The sequence below is a fragment of the Leptopilina heterotoma genome, unplaced genomic scaffold (genome assembly GCF_015476425.1).
Source record: "Leptopilina heterotoma isolate Lh14 unplaced genomic scaffold, ASM1547642v1 Lhet_67, whole genome shotgun sequence".
NCBI lineage: Eukaryota > Metazoa > Arthropoda > Insecta > Hymenoptera > Figitidae > Leptopilina > Leptopilina heterotoma.
The window spans coordinates 61,503-81,637 of NW_025111155.1; the positions used below are offsets into that span (position 1 = coordinate 61,503).

The 20,135-nt window shown below is 29.4% G+C and overlaps 1 protein-coding gene across 2 annotated transcripts; it reads left to right on the forward strand.

The window, feature by feature from the left end:
* Positions 1 to 227: 227 nt before the first annotated feature.
* LOC122510128 lies at positions 228 to 13,069 on the forward strand. 2 transcript variants are annotated; one of them, XM_043624561.1, is made up of 2 exons: positions 228 to 307; positions 12,533 to 13,069. In XM_043624561.1, the coding sequence occupies exon 2, from the start codon at positions 12,533 to 12,535 to the stop codon at positions 12,827 to 12,829; it is 297 nt and encodes a 98-aa protein (XP_043480496.1). In that variant the 5' UTR covers positions 228 to 307; the 3' UTR covers positions 12,830 to 13,069. The 2 variants fall into 2 exon arrangements, with proteins under 2 accessions (XP_043480496.1, XP_043480497.1); XM_043624562.1 differs by lacking the exon at positions 228 to 307 and adding an exon at positions 1,292 to 1,823.
* The last annotated feature ends 7,066 nt before the right edge of the window (positions 13,070 to 20,135 follow it).

A 20,135-nucleotide genomic window follows, 5' to 3' on the forward strand; every position in this document is an offset into this window, starting at 1 on the left:
AACAAAAAAAGAACAAAATAAATGAATGATTAAATAAATAAATGTTAAAAATAAATTAGATTAAAAAAAATTGTTGTTAATTTTGTTTACTAAATTTTTGAGACCGGCTACTAAAAAATAGTTTGGATTCTGATTGATTGACACGCTCGGTAGTAACTATTAAAGAACTTATGGGAGATAACAAGGATCAGGGGTCGAAACTGAGTTGATAATGACGCTCTACCATCGTTAACAACTCAGTCTTTATACTCACATTGTGGTAGTACAAGCCATTAGAATTTTTTTCCTCACTATTTTTCAAAACACGGTAAGCGGTTCAGTATTTGAATGACACCTTTATACAACAATAAACAATTTAGTCTTCTAATCGAAATAAGAGAAAATTCTAATCCAATTTTAATAAAATTACTTTTCTCAGTAACAAGTCAATAATTTTTGTCTTTTGTAATTTTTTCTTATTTTATTGTAATTACTACTATTTTTATTGTTATTTTTTATATTTTTATTATTGTTAATTATTACCTTTTTATATTTCCTTTATTTATTTATTGTTAATTGTAACCATTTTATATTTTTATTATTGTTATTTATAACTTTTAAAAAAATATTTTTATTATTGTTTTTGCTACTTATCATTTATATTTTCATTATTTACAATTATTTATAATTAGTTTTTTAATTCTTATTTTCTATTATAATAATTTATTTATGATTTTTGCAATAGGTATAAACAATTTATGATAATTTAAAAAATAATTTATGATTTTCTAAAAATTAAATAAGTAAATTATTATTCATTTACTATGTAAATTATTTTGAAAGAAATAATCAATTGTCGGGTTTTTAATTAAATAAATAAATTAGTTGATTGATTCAAAAAACAAAAATTAAAGAAAAATTACTTCATGTGCACTAAAAAGTTTCTTTAATGAACAATTTTCATTTATTTACATGAATTAAAATTTTATTAATTTAAAGAATAAATAATAGTATTAGAAAAAGCATTTTAAAAAAATAAATTTCTACCATTCGGAAATTTATCAACATTGCTATAAATTAATTAATGCAAATAAATAATATATATATATATATATATATATATATATATATATATAATATAATAATAATATTAGTAATAAAAATAGTAATAATAATAATAATAATAATAAGATTAATAATAATATTATTATTATAATTATAATAAAAATTTTAATAATAATAATAATAATAATAATAATAATAATTGTTAAAGTATAAAATTTAAAAATAAAATTACGATAATGCAATGAATAATAATTAGAAGATAAGTATTTCTTAAAAGTGTTTCCAGGAAAAGGAAACTTTTTTATTTCATTAAATGTTAAAGAATTTTTATTTGATTATTTATAAAAAAAAGAAAAAAAATGTATTGTCAACTTATGTATATGAGTGTCACTATAGCTGTACCACTTATCTCATTTCCTAACCAGCTGGTTCAATATATTCAAGCTTCATTGGCTCGAAACCTATTATAATAAAAACTGAAGCTTTCTTTTTACCGCGTTATAAAATTAAAACCAAAAAATAAAATAGAACATCAAATTCACATGGCGATTGTTTTAAAATTGAACTGTGTGGTGAAAGCTTTTCCAAGTTACATTTAAGCAGTGAATTTAAAAAAAGTATATCTACAAAAAAAAGTAAACAACAAAACAAAATTGATGGCTAATAAAATGACAATAAAAATAATATACTGTTTAATTAAATGAAAAACTCCCAGGACATTATTATTGTTGAAAAAGTATGGAATGTTGTTCTAATCATGACAAATTAAAAATGTCAATGTGAGTCAATCATTTCATTTTTTAAAAATATTTTTCCAAATTAATATTAATGTTAATTAATTGAAAATAATTATTTATTTATTTTCAATTATTTATAATTAATAAATTAAATAATAATAACAATAAATCATTATTAATCATTATTATTTTTCCATTGAAACTAAGATTTTCAAAATTTCTAATTCAAACCTTTTGAAATTCAATAACGTATAATAATTAATAATAATTAAAGGTGACCGAGTGATAAAATCATTATTATTAATAACTTTTCCAAAATTTAATTATTAAGAAATACTTTAACTAAAATTAATTTTTAAATCAATTTTTATAAGAAAATTCTACGAGAATTCAATTTTTATTCAATTTTTATAAGACAAGTCTACGAGAATTCAATTATTTTAATACAAAAATAAATAATTTATTGAATAATTGAATTTTCATAAAGAATTTTATTAACAAATTTTTTAAAAATTGAATTCTTTCGACAAATTTTAATAACAAGAATAATTACATTTTTTAAGCATAATTACATTTTTCGAGGAATTCGATTAAAATTGTATTAAACATAATTGAAATTCTGCAATGAGTTTTATTATTAATAAAAATAATTGAATTGTTGCGAAGAATTTTATAAAAAAGTTTTAAAATAATTAATTTTTTTCGAAAAAAATTAGGCAAATTCTATTTTTAATAATTAAAATCCTGTGAAATTTTCGTAATAATAGAAAATAATTGAATATGATGAATAATATTATTTATAAAAATAATTGAATTTTCCAATAAATTTGATTAAAATTCCTGAAAATAATTGACTTTTGTCGAAGAATGTTACTATTCATTTATAAAGATAATTGTGAAATGTTGACATTTTTTAAATATTTTTTGAAAATAATTCAATTTCTGCGAAGAATTTTATTAATTTTGAAAATAATTGAATTCTTGTGATGAATATTGTTATTTATGAAAATAATTGAATTTTGCAATGAATTTTAAAGAAATTTCTGAATATAATTGAATTTTGAGGAAGAATTTTGCTATTTATAAAGATAATTAAAATGTTAAGGAGAATTTTCTTTTTAATTTTTGAAAATAATTAAAATAAAAATTTTTCAAAAATTACTTTATTAAATAATTTATAATTAATAACTTTATAGCAGTTCTTTAATAAAATTAAGTTATTTAAAATCAATTATTGTCAGAAATAGAAAAAGTTTATGGTATTTTTTACAATTCGTAGTACTTTCATAGTTTATAAGGCAAACAAAAAGACACAAAAATTCCGAATTTTCTTATAAATTCTAAACATTTAATTTTTTTCAGTACTTTTAATAAAAATCCCTGACTTTTCCCTGTTTTCCCTGACCTGCGGCAACCACCTTATAATTAATAAAATAATTCCTAATTAATTCAGTAGGGACTAATTGCTTAGTAATAATTAAGTAGTAACTAAATAATTTATAATTAATTCAGTAGTAATTAATTATATCGTAACTAATTGAGTAGTGTTTAATTTAATTAAGTAGTAATTCATTAAATAGTAGGGTATAGGGTGAGGCATTACTATTATCTTGTTTGGATTTTTGAGTCTAAAAAATGTATTTAAAAAAAAATAATAAAATGAGTAGGACCGTTTGAAAACTTAACTTCTTAACTACCATTTTGCCATGTATTATTTTGATGTAACTCGATTCTGTTCCGAACTACAGCGATTTTACGAAACCCATTTTTTTATGTCGAAAAAAACGAGGGACGAAACTATTCCAGCAGCTATTAATTTATTTGAAACATAACGGGACATACCCTTTCGTACATTACGTACTCCTAATTCTAATAGTTACATTTGTAACATATAAAAACAAATACAATATGAAGGTTGGCGCATCAAAAGTCTAAGTTTGGTATAGATGTAAACACCGTTGTAGTGAATCTTTTAGTGTAATAATGAAAATGAAGTAATATAATAAGATACTTTTGTTTCTCCACTGAGTCCATTAGAAAATTAGTTATTGTAGTGAATATTACATTTTAATAGAAGAGTATCAATATAATAATATTAAATGATAAATTTGTTTCTCTGTCGAAATTAATTTTTAAACAATTAGTAAAATTAATGATATAATACTAAAAAAAAAAAAAATTAATTTGTTAATTGGAGGAGTTTTTCTCTTACAATTTCTTACCATTCTAACCTAAAAACAAGCACACAAAAAAATACACTGTTAATAAAAATACACTCCTATGATAGATGGCGCCAGAAGCTCAAATGTGGCGTACACATGACAAGTATACAGTGTAAAAGGGACTTCAATCGGATGAATAGTTTTCTCTCCATGGAGAGAAAAAACAAGGCTTTTCCCCGTGACTTTAAATTCATGCCTTTTTCCCTAGTAGAAATTTGTCCTAGTTATTATAACGGAACTGTCCAGTCGCGCTTGAAATTGTCTAGTTACTTTACAAGCCAACTCGCTAATAACTGGAATGGAGTGTCACGCTTTTTTCATCAAGTTATTATCTAGCCCAACTTTATAAATTCTGGTCAACGGTTCTGTAGAAAAACTGGACAAATTAATTCTTTTAAAATACTAAAAAATTTGTTTAATATTAAGATTTACTGTAGTTAACACATTTATTTCATGCAATTAATATAAAATTTCTATTTAGCACCAAAGAAATTAAAGAAAAAATATTTTTGGAAAATTTCTGTATCCATTATAATATATACATAATAAATGGAATAGAATAAAAAATTATATAATATTTTATAATTTTTAATTAATTAGTTGAATTATTATATTAAAAAAAATGTGAATAGTAAATTATTACTTGTAATTTTCTACATTACTTTTTGATTTTTAATTGAATTAAAAAAAAATTCTTAATTCGAATATCCTAAATATTTACTGTTTTCAAACAACTTTCATTTTTTTAATGCACTATTATTAACAATAACACTAAAACAAATATTTTTTATTAGTATAAACAATTATAATCTATATAAACCTTAAAACGATAACGCAATTTCACCGAAAAAATCTTGGGGGGTAACGGGGAGCGAACCCAGGTCCCGCTGGACTAAAGTCGCACCGCTTAACGCACTTGGCCGTTCAACGCAATGGATACTGAGAATTAATAACCACTGCACATATGTTTCAGTTCAGTGCCGTAACTAGATATTTTAAGCATTGGTATATACTTTTAATATTTTCTATGTAATAGTACATTTTATATGATTTTTTACTTATTATAACTTTTTAGTAATTTAATTTGCAACGTTAACAATTAATAAATAAATTGATTACTGTAATTAAATTTTTAATTATTTTTATTAATTTATTATAAATTATTATAAATATTTATTAATGAGGGTAAACTCTGTGAAGAGATACCAGGATGCACTCCCTCTGCGGAAACTTCCTGCTATCTTGGAGAGACACATCGACCTCCACGTCCGAACATACATGTTCACGTGCCCTTGGATATCATAGACGTCGCATCAATGCTCCGGCAATGCTATAACGTTTATGTAACTAACGGAGGCGGTTCAGGGCCCATCCTGGCCAGATGGTAGTACCCTGTTAAGGCCCGATTGTCCCTCGACACGGGACAAAGAAATAAAAAAAATGAATGAAATGGACAAAATTTTAAATGAAATACTCCAAGTGGGTACCTCGAAAGAGGGTAATCCCACCACCGATTCTGATCGGGTGCAAGCCCCGATAGTCGGTGGAGATGGCTCCAAGGATTTTGGAGGGAGCCAAATAGATAGCCAGCTGACATGCTACGAATCAAATGTCGCAAATCAGTTCCTGGCTATTCCCGGGATTTTTAAGAGCGTGCACCAGGCATTCAAGAGCCAAAAGAACGTCAGTCGTGACATCCAGGATGGCGTGGCGGTTTTGGAGAGTGCGTTCTTAAAAATTTGTAAGAATTTACGTTTTATCCCCGAGCCGTTCAAAAAACAGGAGCCGCAACATCCAACTGTGGAAACTCCACGGCGGACGAAGAGTGTTATTGCAAGCCGGGATAGCGCGGCTGTAGGCACAAATAAGACGAAAAAGGTTAGTAAGCGCCCTAGGGAAGGAGTAAGCCCAGATGTGAGTCCACATCAAGCGACTCAAAGTGAAAAGAGGATTAAGCGAAAGGATGCTCTACAGCTTAATCCTGAGTCACTAGTTGAAGCAAAAGAGGCGTCCTCAAGTAGTCCTAGTAAGACGTATGCCGAGACCGTCTTGAAAGACGGAGCGGACAATAAGGGCGGCTTTAAGGTTGTTGGAAAGAGAAGGGAACGGGCTACAAGAAAAAAGCCCCCAGGCGAGAAAACAGAGCTCTCAAAACACCCTTTGAAGCTTAAAACCACGGAAGCGGTAAAAATCACGGCAAGAGACCCAAAATCTTATGAGGGTATCTTGCCGCTGATAAAATCAAAGGTTAAACCTGAAGATACAGGTACCGTGATCCAGAAAATCAGGAGAACTTTTAAACAGGAGGTTCTCCTGATAGTGAAAAAGGGTGGAGAGACCTTAAAATTTGCGGACAGTCTGTCCTCGGCCCCGCATGGCGTGGCTGAGGTCATACCTCTAGTAAATAAAAGGTCTCTAGAAATCAAAGACCTGGATGAAGCCACTACAGAAAGTGAGGTGACTTCAGCATTGAAAGAAAAGCTGGGCAAATCCGACCTGACTATGGAGTGCAAATTATTCCCGCGCTACAGAGGAACTAAGGTTGCTCTAATCCGCTTGGCAGAAACAGAAAGTGACATTCTGCTTAAACTTGGTCGAATCAAAATCGGCTGGATAAATGCTCCAATTCGCGAGCATGTTGAAGTAGCTAGGTGCCAAAAGTGCCTAGGTTACGGACACAGAACCCTATCCTGCAAAGGCCCCGACAGAAGTGAAAACTGTCGGAAATGCGGCGGAGAGGGACACCTCGCGAAGAGCTGTAACGTTAAGCCGAAGTGCCTTACTTGTTTAGACCTGGGGAAGCCGGAAACGGATCATGAGTCCGGAAAGAGAGCCTGCCCGGTTTACAGGGAAGAACTGAAAAAGATTAAAAGGGCAAATCCTTAAAATTTTTGCAGGTCAACCTGCATACAAGTAAGGATGCACAGTTGCTCCTAATGCAAACAGCAAGGGAAAATGAGGTCGATATCCTGTTCTGCAGTGAGCAGTATCAAGGAAGCGACCTCGCCCCTTGGTATCAGGATAAGGCAAAGAGAGCCGCCATAAAGCTGTGCAACCCAGAATTGCGGGTTGACAAGTTTCTGGAGACGAGCAGTGAGTTCGTGTGGATAGAGGTAGCTAATATACGTATGTATAGCTGCTACTTTTCACCCAACGACCCACTGACAAACTTCGAAGCCAATATCGAAGACTTGGAAGCGAGCCTCACAGAGTCCAGGCTTGATGTCATCATCACTGGCGATTTTAACGCAAAGTCGCCAGAGTGGGGTGAGACGAGACTCGACAAGAGAGGAATTCGTATTGGAGAAATGATCTCCAGAAACGACTTATTAGCTGTAAACCGAGGTATTACATGGACTTTTAGACGAGGTGCGATCGGATCAATTATAGATCCAACAATCGCATCGTCTAAACTATTTATCCGCATAACCGACTGGCAGGTCTCTGAGGAATATACCGCAAGTGACTACCAGTACATTGAATTCTCAGTCTCGATGGGAGACACACGAGGAGGAAAAAGACAGGATGCTAGTCGCAAAACCTCCTCGTGGAATATGAAGAGACTCGACAAGGAAAAGTTCGGCCGGTCCCTAAGAGAAACCCTTTTAATTGAGGACTTGGGCTGGGTGAAGAGGCCGAGCAGTCTGGATAGGGAGGTGCGAGCGGTGAGAAACATGATAGTCACCGCTTGCAATGCGTCAATGCCACGAAAAGGCGCCATTCCCATAAGAAAATCCTTGCACTGGTGGTCAGAGGAGCTAGCCTTCTTGAGGAAGGAATGCCTCAAAGCAAGAAGGACATATACCCGATCTAAGGGAGATCCCTTGCTGAAAGAGGCTTTCAAGGAGGCGAAAAAGAACCTCAAGAAAGAGATCCGCAAGTCGCGATGCCGTATCTCGCCGGGTCTGGCTTTTAAATACGTTACTAAGAAATTAGCGACGAAGCAAAAGACCCCCGGCCTGGACAATCCCGATTGGGTCAGAAAAATATTAAATTCTTTGTTTCCTCCTGCAGAGCCATACCTTAGAAGAGACTGGAGTTTTTGCAAAGTCGAAGAAAAAGAACTCTTCACACTTAGTGAACAACAAAAAGCAGGCAAAAGATTGAAAACAGGCAAGGCGCCTGGAATCGATGGGATAAGTAACGAGATCCAAAAGTTGGTAATCGACACTTCACCCCAGATTCTGCTTCGATGCTTCAATCTTTGTCTTGAGAGAGGAGAGTTCTTCCGCGACTGGAAGCGACAGAGGTTATTCCTCCTAAGGAAAGGTGAAAAACCTCTAGATAAGGTTTCATCGTACAGGCCTATATGCCTGTTGGATACGATGGGTAAACTTCTAGAGGATATGGTTCTGCAGAGAATGCAAAGCCACTTGACCGGAGAGAATAGTCTATCGGATCACCAATTTGGTTTCCGTAAAGGCAAGTCCACAGTTGATGCCATCCAGGCAGTTGTGGACATAGCCAAAGCAGGAAAAACAAATTGGGACCTGGAAAAAAGAAGAGCTTCTGCGCGTTTGTAGCAATTGACATACGCAACGCGTTTAATTCCGCAAGATGGAAAGATCTCATCGAGTCGATGAAATATGCCGCCCTACTTGTTGCGGATAATGGATAATTATCTTAGCGACAGGTGGGTTATATATGAGAGAGACACCTGCACTCTTAGGGAAGAGATGCAGCGTGGGGCTCCTCAAGGCTCGATGATTTTCTGCGAATGGATCTACCCGAAGGTGCGGTGATCATCGGCTTTCCGGACGACGCGTTGTTCGTGTGCACTGCCGAAAGTGAGGAGGCTCTTGGGACATTGGTGAACGAATGTCTGCGACTAGCAAAAAGCTGGCTGGATACCAGAGGTCTTGAAATGGCCCTGGAAAAGACCGAGGCACTGCTGGTCACAGACAGACGTGGTTATGATCTCCCACGAATCGTGATAGACGGATTCGAGGTCAAGTGGAGTAAGCAAATTAAATATCTTGGCGTGGAGTTAGATGGAAGGTTAAACTTTCATCACCACATGGCTACGGCATCAAATAAGGCGATCGAGTGTGCGGCTAATCTTTCACGGCTAATTCCAAATGTTGGCGGACCCCGTGAACAAAGAAGAAGACTGGTGGCGAGTGTCGCCCACGCTAAAATGCTCTATGCAGCACCAGCGTGGGCCCCATCCCTGAGAGGTAAAAGATGTGTGACCATCTGTGAAAAGATACTGTCGGCGCAGAGATCAATAACAACGCGTATCATCTCCGCATATAAGACGGTATCTACGAGTGCTGTGCAGGTCCTTGCAAGTGTCCCGCCAGCAGATCTTTTGGCGAGGGAAAGGGAAGAAATGTTTCTATTTTCTAATGAAAGAAGTTCCTTGGATGAGGAAATAAGACCAAGCAAGGGCCTGATCCGCAAAGAAGCGAGGCACAGGCTCATAGAAAGATGGCAAGAAAGATGGTGTTTAATTCGTTTAACTCGTACCTGTGTCGCTTTAAATTACGCGAGGACGAGGTGTGTGCATATTGCCAGTTCCCTGAGGACAACGCGGAGCACACCCTCTTCTCATGCAAGAAATGGGACTTGGAGAGGCGGGCCATGTTCGAAGGTGTAAACAGTCAAGTTACACCGGAGAACATGGTATCGCTGATGACCCAGTCAGAAGAGAATTGGCGGCAAGTCGAGAACTTCGTAATCTCGGTTATGTCGAGGAAGGATCTCGACGGCCGCCAAAAAGCGTAATTTAAACAGCTTTTAATTTGTTTGTTTGTTTTTGATTAATTTATTTTGTGATTTTTTTGTCCTTATACATTTTTTAATTGTTTTGTGTTTTTTATTCATCTTTGTACAGTTTTGTCTTTTCAACATTATATACGTGTTTACTTTTTTTTTCTTTTCTTTTTTATATCCGTTTGCGATTTTATCTTTTGACTTTTTAAACTTCTTAAAAAATTTTGTTTTGTTTTTTAAATTATTGTTGTGCTGTAAATTCCGCTTAGACTATGAAGTAGTTTTAATCATTTTTTTTAACTACTGACGCAGGAAAACCGCAGAGAGAAGAAGAAGGTCGCATTAGCAACAGAGTTGGAGCGCCACCCTCGAAGGCTAAAGTCTTACGACAGTTCCGAGGGAGGGTAAAGAGCTCTAGAAGAAGGGTTACGGGTTTTAGTGGGTCGGGCTGGTAGTAGGTCGCCAGTTTATTAAATTTATTATAACATTTATTTATTTATCTTTTTTTTAATATTTCCTTTTGTTTTATTTTACCAACCCCACATAACCTTGGAGTGCGGAATCCAAGGTATCTGTAGGCAGATTTCCCAAAAGTCCCTAAGCAAAAAAAAAAATATTTATTAATTAATGTTATTATTTAATATGATTAATTGATTATTAATTAATAATAATAAATTTATTAAATTTTTAATTAATAGAAAATAATAATTAAACTAAAATGGAATTTAAAAAAATTAATTTTTAACTAATTTTATTATTTTTATATTTATTATAAATGATTGTAAATATTTATTAATAAATATTGTTAATTTATTTTATTAATTATTAATATTACTAATTAATTTTATTAATTAATATTGTTAACTAGTTTTATTAATAATTATTAATATTTTTTATTTTTAATTAAATTTTTAATTAATAACAAATTAAAATGAAAAGTTTTAAAATATTGGAAAGAATAAGAACAAATTTATCTCCAGCAAATAATCAGTCGAGCTGTTTAGTTATTAGACATTATTGCAGTGTCATCGACACGACAAACTTAGAACTATAATTTCTAGGAGTACTTTAAAGTAACATTAAAAAAACTATACTCTGTCCAACGAGAAAATAACCTCGTAAAATGACGAGTTTTCGTCAATTTCGCGCAAGATATCATAAAAGTGATAGAGTTGGCGTTGCTTTCAAACTAGGGCCGCCTTTTTTGAAAAAAAACCTTGGCTAGAACATATGGTTTAAATTGTCTCCCACGGTCCCCTTTCAGCTCGAGCGTTCGCAGGTCTAAGTTTATGGAACTTCTAATGAACAGCACGTTACAGTGTAATAAAAAATTAGAAATTTGTTAATATTATAGATATTTTATTTTGAATAATATATTCGGAATCTGCAAATTCTCACGATTTTAAGGATATGTAATTTTGATATAAATGAAAGTAAAGTCATGCACTTCTTTTTACAGTAAAGTTAGTATTTTTTGACATTTTATCACAGGACCGCAATTTAATTTTAAAATATCAGAGACAAACAACATACTATTGGAATCAGAAAAAAATGAGGATTTTAAGAATAACATTGAAAATTTTGTAAGATCAAAATTGATAAATTTTGTACTTTATATAAAATCATTACCATTTGAAAGTCCCATTCAGGTATGAAGGTTATAAATTACCCTTTGGGTCGTGTGGGCCCGAGTTCGAACGGGAAAGTCTGAGATTGAGTAGATTGTCATTGGCTATTTTCTAGCGAAAAAAATAGTGAGATGCCATTTTCAAGTTTTTCAACGCCCCAAAAGCAAAAAAACTGCGCGATCGAGGGTATTCTCTCGTTGGACAGAGTATGGACAGAAGTTATGTCTAGCCAATATCAAATTCAACTTGAATCTTTGACGAAGAGCGTTGGTCAGTAACTTTACAGTTATTTACCAGTCCGCATAGAATCAGCGTCCGTGACAAAAACTGTCCAGTAACTTGAGCAATCGAGTGGCTCCATGACAAATTTCTACTAGGGTTCAGGTAGCAGTTTCACCGGATTTCTCGATGAATTTCTTGCGTTTAGCGGTTAGGCCACGCCTTAGCCCTTATTGGCCTAAGCTCGTTGCAAGAATCTCACCGGGCAAAACCGTGAGCGTCCTGCATTTGTACTGTGATAATTTTCACGCGTTAAATGCATATTTTTTCATGGGGAAAAGCTTTGTTTTTTCTCTCCGTGCAGGACTATGGAATAGTTTCGCCCCGCGAATAGTAATGCCCCACCCTACCCTAATTACTTAAATTATATTAAATTAATCAAATAGTAGTAGTTAATTAAAAGCAATAATTAATTAAATAGTAATTAACGGAGAAATAATTAATTAGTCAATTAGTAATTTATTGAGCAGCTTATTGAATTAATTTTGTAATTTTTTTAGTAGTAATTAATTAAATAATATTCAATGGATTGCAATGAATTAATTGGCGTAAATTTTAATAAATTCAGTAGTAATTAATAAATTAAGTAATAATTAGTTAAATTCTATAAATTAATTAATCATTGTTAATTAAACGAATAGTAGTTGTTATTTAAGAAGCACTAATTGATTAAATAGTATTAATTAATTCATTAAAAAGTAGTAATGAACGAAATATTATTAATTAATTAAAAAATAGTAATTAACGAAATAATATTAATAAATTACAAAATTGTAATTATAACGAAATAGCATTAATCAATTACATAATAGTAATTAACGAAATAGTAATTATTAGTCATAGTAAAAATTAAATATTTCCGAAAACAATTTTAATTTTTTATAATTAATTTTAATTTACTCACCAGATGGATCGTCCTTTGAGGTGCGACCAAGGAAAAATGGAGACAAATCCTTCAGGTGAAACGGAATTATCGGAAATGAAAATTGTCACGTCCTCAATTGGTGTCACAGCAACGAATCAAAATCATTCCGAAGATCATCAATGTCGAAATGGAACATGCAAAATATCGAGAATTAGAAATAATCAACAACCAGAGAATCCTTGGCATTATTTAAAAACAATTTTTCTCATTAGCGTTATTATCGCACTAATTATTTGGATAATTGTTTACACTTTATTGGTTCAATACAAAGTATTGTAATCTTTTTATTCCATACAATTTCTTAATTTTTCTTTTATCTTGACTTTTCGTAAAATGCGAATTAATGAATCATTCATTGCATGTGTGTGAGTGTGTGTTTTTTACCATTCACTATTACATTTGTTATATTACTTCTAGTTTAATATTTATTATTACCTGGATTGTTAATTTATTAGATAATTATTAATTTTTTAATTAGGGGAGGGTAGGCTACATTGAACCGGGTATTTTATAAAGTCCAAGAACTAATAAAATTTTACTAATTTCGATCAGGTTTTTGTATCAAAATTAAGCTGAAGTACTCCTTTAGTTAATACACACGTTACAAACACAAATTATTATGATTAAATAATTAAATTAAATTTTTTTCTAACAAGTCACACTTTTCTTATTTTGAAGGATGTGTGTCTACATTGAACCACCTCTAATAAAACACTACAATTTACTTCAAAAATAATATTTCCACTTACACATTGTAAAAAATCTTATTTTCCACTCAAAAAAATAGAAAATTGTTATTTAATTGTTATTACTTGTTAATATAGGAGATTAATGTATTTTAATGTCAGGTTAGGTAGGTAAAGTGACAGTTTGAGTTTATCTCGTTCACAATTGTGATGAAAGCATGTCTTCCAGTATTTTTCTTACTAATTAGTAGAGCAGACAATTTTACAACTCTTAAAATTGAAAATTCTTTGCTTTTTCGGGTGGTTCAATGATGCCGCACTCACTGTATTCACATGACATTCACAACAAAAATTGTTTATAATAAATTTGTGTAAGATTTAAAGTTCTTTATCACATCGGAATATTGAAGTTGACACCCTAAGCGAAATAAATCGCAAGTTTACTAATTTTTAAAACTTCCTATTTCAATAAAAAAACGTCATTATAATTCCACCAAATTTTTTGTTTTGTACGTGAAAAACAGTTTTTTTAGTTTTTCTTTGTAAATAATAAACCTACGTGCCCGAAATTTTTGGACATAGTTTGTTTCAGTAAAACTAACTTATATATTAAATATGAAAAAATTTCACTCAGTCATTTCTCAGAAAATTGAAGTGGTTCACTGTTGACGCTGGTTCAATGTAGCCTACTCTCCCCTAGTCAGGTCGCTGATTTTATAAATTATGTCGAAAAGTGTATAAAGAATTTGTAACTTTATGAAAAAATTTATAATTCTTTATAATGACAAATATTTACAACTATTTATAAATAAATCATAATTATTTATAAATTGTCTAAAAATAAATTATAATATTTATAAATAATTTGTAATTCATCTTTAAAAATAATTATAAATAGTTATAAATTGTAATTAACAGATTAATAATAAGTTACAAACCATTCATAAATTTAAAATAAATAAATAATTTATAATATTTGTTAATATGTTGCAATTTTTTGTAAATAATTACAATTGATTATAAATTATATTTAATAAAATAATCAATTATAAACTATTTTTAAGTAATTTACAATTATTAATAAATACCCAGTGGGCAAAAAACCATCATTGTTTTAAAAACGTTCCAAAAACGTTTTTAGAACGTTTCATGTCTGCAAAATAATGTTCCAAAAACGTTCCATTGCTTTTAAAACGTTTTAGAACCATATAACGTTTTTGGGACGTTATTTAGCAGACATGAAACATTCTAAAAACGTTTTTGGAACGTTTTTAAAACAATGATGGTTTTTTGCCCACTGGGTAATTCGTAATTATTTGAAAATTATTTAAAAAAAATTACAATATTTTATGAATAATTTGTAATTCTTTGAAAATAATTATAATTAATTACAAATTACAATTACCAAATTAGTCAAGTAAATTAATAAAATTATACATTTTATTTTTAAAACTGATTTTGTAAATATTGGAAATGTAAATAGTTGTTTTTAAACTTCTAACTTATCACGAAAGTTTTTATATTTCTGTTATTATCATTAACAAACTATGTAAATTTTTGTTTCCTCATTTTATCAATACAATTATTTTCGAACAACTTGTTTTTTTTATTAACTATTTGTGAACAATTTTTAGTTTATAAATATTTTATTAAATCGAAAATTTTCTACTATTATTAGAAATATTTATATAGAATAATATTATTGTTTCATATAAATATGAAAATAATTTTTTTCCTACTGTAAAAATTGTAAATAGAATTTTTCTAATGTCGATTAAGATTAAATACTGTTATCAATTAGGGTAAATTTTTTTTATTAACAATGCGTTTGTATATTACTCAATATATTTATTTAACGTAAATGTTTCTTAAACATTAAAATATTTTATTTGTAAATATTATTATCATCGAGGCAATTATATTTTATAAGAAAAGATATATTTGTACTCTCTAAACCTGAAATAGTGCGGATTCGTTTACCAATTTAAATTAGTAACATTTTTTACTAATTTTTAGTAGTTTTTTACTAATTGCTAGTAGAAAATTACTTATTCAATTAGTAGAACGTATTTTTTACTATTTCAAATTAGTAAATTTTCTACTAATAATTAGTAAAAAACTACTAAAAGTTAGTAAAAACAGATACTAATTAAATTGGTAAACGAATCCGCACTATTTCATTAGTAGAAAACTACTAATTCAGATTTAGAGAGTAGGAAAAATTGTTAAATAACATAGGTCAACAAAAAAAGACTAACTTTTTTTTTATGAGATATCGGAATGGTTTCCGATGTATTTTTGGACGCTGAACACGATCCCGACTTCCAAAATTGCCCATCACGTCAGGATTTTGAGAAAAGTGGGGGTAAAGACCCCAAAAACGCTTTTTTGAGGATTTTCAACATTTTTTTTCTCTTTAACCTGACGTGCTAGAGACTTCCACTAGGTCTTAAATTAAAGCTTGTAATGTGCACTAGAAGACCCATATCAATAAAATAAAAAAAAATTAGAAGTTTTTTTAAAAAATGGGGTTGAAGGCACCAAAAAGGTGGGTTTTTCGATTGCTTTAATAGACTTCATGCTATTGCTTGGATTCGCTTAAAATTTGTTACTCGGGGTTTTTGGAGTCGTAGATTACGAATCCAAAATTAGTTTTTAAAAATTTTAAATGTCGGAACCAAGATGGCAGATATAAAAATTAAGAATTTCTTTGATTCGCTTAAAAGTTTGTTACTTCAGGGTTTTTGGGATCGCTGATTACGAATTCGCCATTTTCAATGTTTGAAAACTAATATCGGATTTGTAATCAGCGACCCCAAAAACCCTAAGTAACAATTTTCAATCGAATCCAAGCAATTGCAAGAAGTCTATTAAAGCAATCCAAAAACACACATTTTTTATTGTCTTCAACCCCATTTTTAAAAAAAAATCTTAATTTTTTTTTATTTTATGGATATGGGTCTTGTAGTGCACATTACAAGCTTTAATTTAAGACCTTGTGGAAGTCTCTAGCACGTCAGGTTAAAGAGAAAAAAAAATGTTGAAAATCCTCAAAAAAGCGTTTTTGGGGTCTTTACCCCCACTTTTCTCAAAATCCTGACGTGATGGGCAATTTTGGAAGTCGGGATCGTGTTCAGCGTCCAAAAATACATCGGAAACCATTCCTATATCTCATAAAAAAAATGTTAGTCTTTTTTTGTTGACTTAGGTTAAAATTTTTAAAAAGAAATTAAAAGAAATTAACGAGTAAACATTTTTATAAATTTTTTGACAACTTTTTGACTATATTTGATAATAAAAGTATATTTTAATTTTAGAATTGTTTATGTGAACTAATTAATTTACAACTATTTATCAATTTGTTTAAAACTTTTTATTATTTTTCTTTTTATAATTTATTTATTAATTTGTTAACAAAACTTTTTTTAGCTCTGTTTATAAAATAAATAAATAATTTATTTTAATCAATTTTTCAATAAGCAAATTGATAATTAGTTGGTTAATTAATTTATATGTAAATTTATTAATTCAAACATTTGTTAGTTTAGTAATTTAGACATTTGTTAATTTTATAATAAATAAATTAGTTACTTCAGTAATAAATAAATTCGTTCCTTTAGTATAGTAAATAAATTCGTTACTCTAGTAATAAATAAATTAATTAAAAAAGTAATTAAAAAATACATTGAAAAATTAATTAATTAAATTACTAATTTTTTTTTCTCTTTAGTCAAATTTACTTCTATATACCTTTGAGCTACACTGTAAAAAATTTCGGAATTTTTTCCGATAAAAAACTAGGATATTTTTCCGAAATTAGGTGGAAATTACGGTTTTCCGAATATTTAGTAGGAAATATTTCCGAAATCAGTAGGAGAAATACTTTTTCTACAGAAAAATGGAAATTTTTCCTCAATATTCGGAAATATTTCCGAGGAAAGATGGAAAAATATTTCTTCCACAGTAAAACGGAAATTATTCCTCAATATTCGGAGAATTTTCCGGGCCTTACGGATTTCTTTCTAATATTTATAGGAAATATTTCCGAGGAAAGTAGGAAAAATATTTCTTCCACAGTAAAACTATATATAAAGTATATCAATAAATTATTTTTTTCACATTTAATTTATGACGGGTTCCACGTCAAGTGACCCAGGTCAAAAATTTACATGGAATATTTGAAAAATTTGTAGTTTCTTTAAAACAAAACGAAAATACGTTTTCTATTTTGGGTTTTGCTGCTGTTTTTCAACACTTTCTAATAGTGTGAACAAATGTAGAGAAAAAAAATTGTTTGACCTTGAAAAATTAAATTAAAAAATAAAATTTCATTTTTTTATCAAATGGGCAGTTTTTATTTTTTTAAAAAAAATTTTATCATAAAGGTGAGGTTTTTTCCTAAAAAAAATTGTATAGGTCAAAACGTGGGACAAGAACTTTTAACTGGTCAAATTAAGCATTTACATCTGCACTGCACTGGCCCACAGTGGAATTTTTTTTACAATTTCCTATTAAAAAATGTCTATAGCTTACAATTTTTAACCGATTTAAGTGTTCTTTGTCTTAAATTAAAGGGGAATAAATTCTTAAGACATCCTTCGAGGCCGATTTTGGGGATTTTAATTATTTATAATTTTTTTTAAATCAAAGTTAACAAATTAATACACTTTTTTAAAAAAGGACGTTTATTTTCTTATTCCGTTAATGCACATGATATAAATAAATTTAAATTCATCGAATATGACCACCAGATAATTAATAAAGCATAAAATAATTTATTTTAATTGTTATAAACAATATACAGCCCAACAACGCGCAGGGGCGGTGGATTGCAGAAGTAAATGTTTATTTTGACCAGTTAAAAGTTCTTGTCCCACGTTTTGACCTATACATTCTTTTTAGGAAAAAACCTCACCTTTATGATAAAATTTTTTTTTAAAAAATAAAAACTGTCCATTTGATGAAAAAATGAAATTTTATTTTTTAATTTAATTTTTCAAGGTCAAAAATTTTTTTCTCTACATTTGTTTACACCATTAGAAAGTGTTGAAAAACAGCAGAAAAACCCAAAATAGAAAATGTATTTTCGTTTTGTTTTAAAGAAACTACAAATTTTTCAAATATTCCATGTTAGACCAAAAATTTAAACTTTGACCCCCTCCAGTTTTTATATTTGTTTAAATAAATTAATAATATTTGGTATTTTTAATTGTATCGAATAGGACTACTGTTTGTGCAAACTTTTAACCCGATCCCAAACATTTAAAATTTGGACCTGGGTCACTTGACGTGGAACCCGTCTTATAATTATTAGATAAAGTTTTTTTCACTAATTACTAAAGAAAAAAATCCGATATGTGTATTTATATATACTACTCTTTAAATCTAAAAAAGTGAAAATTCACTTAGAATACATTAAAAGTATTCCACGTAAGATAATAAGTATGTATATATATATTTAAAAATAAATGAAAAATCATTTATAAATAAGTCTACATACACATACTTTTTTGCGTGAAAGACTTTTGACGTAAATTTTCTAAGCGGATTTTCACTTACCTACTTAAATTTAAAGAGTAATAATTAGTTTATTTTTACTGATTTAAATTTAAAAACTGATAAATTAGAAAAATAATTTTTCTACAACATTGTGTCTGTGTATGCAGTAAGTAGTTCTTAAATATTCCTCAAAAATCTAAATATATATCATAAATTTAACGGAAATGTGAAAAGAAAAAAGTTAACAATACTATGAATCGGTTGGTCAACAGTTTTAAAGAGATTGAATCTTTCGAAATTCCATAGAAGTTAGAAAGAACAGATTTTACTCCACATGTTTCTTAAAACTGATACTTTGCAGCAGATTCTCATAGCCTCCCTTGGTCCAGCGCGTCTAGGCGTGCGCTCCCAATGGTTGAAGGCTCCATTAAAAAAAACCCTACGCACAGACAGCACTATAAGGCTGAGAGTTCAAATCGTGGTAGATTGATAAATAGATACTTCCGTAAAAATGTAAATAATAATTTTTTTTATATTAATTTACATTTATTTTAATATATCAGAATACAATATAAACAGTTTTGATTTTTTACATAAATATTCAAATGATTTATGCAGAATTTCCGAATAAATAGTAGGAAATATTTCCGAAATTCATGGGAGATAATTCCTTTTATTTATTCGGAAAAATTTCCACCGGTTGGAGTGCTGTCCGTATTTTTTCGGAAAAAATTCCGAAAAGTTTTTTACAGTATATATCGACACCTGCCTAAACAATAATTGTTAAATGCGGCAATATGACATTATTTTTCTATTAAAATGTTTTATGTATTTTTTTTTCTTTGTAATTCATATTATATTTTATATACTTTAATCTAGTTACCCATGTATGGTCCATAGGAACTGCGGGACCAATGTTAAATAAATAAATAAACAATTATTTAAATAAAAAATTAATTAATTAAACTAAATAATTAGTTAAATAACAAATTTTTTACTAAATTAACAAATTAATTTATTAATGCATTAATTAAATAAGGATGAATTAATTAATTTCTTAGTTAAATGAATTAACAGATCTTTGCGATTATTTTTCTATTGCAATAACAAACATGGACATTTTTTTAAAAATTCCAAATTCAAATTTCGAAGAAAAATAATGAGAAAAAACTAAACGATTGTCAATTCTTCTTTTGTCAAATTTCATGCATAACAAAAAGATAAATAATAAAAATAAGGTTAAATTTTTATTGTAAATTGTTAAAACTGGTTAAAACAATTCTATTTTAATTCATGTTTATAAGAAGAATAAAAAAAACAGAAAAATATTAATAAACAATATTAAAAATAAAAAGGAAATTATTATATAAAAATAATAACAAAATGATTAATTAGAAAAA

What these genes read in the sequence shown, in the direction of transcription:
- LOC122510128 (XM_043624561.1), top strand. Translation starts at nt 12,533, where the DNA reads ATGGATCGTCCTTTGAGGTGCGACCAAGGAAAAATGGAGACAAATCCT.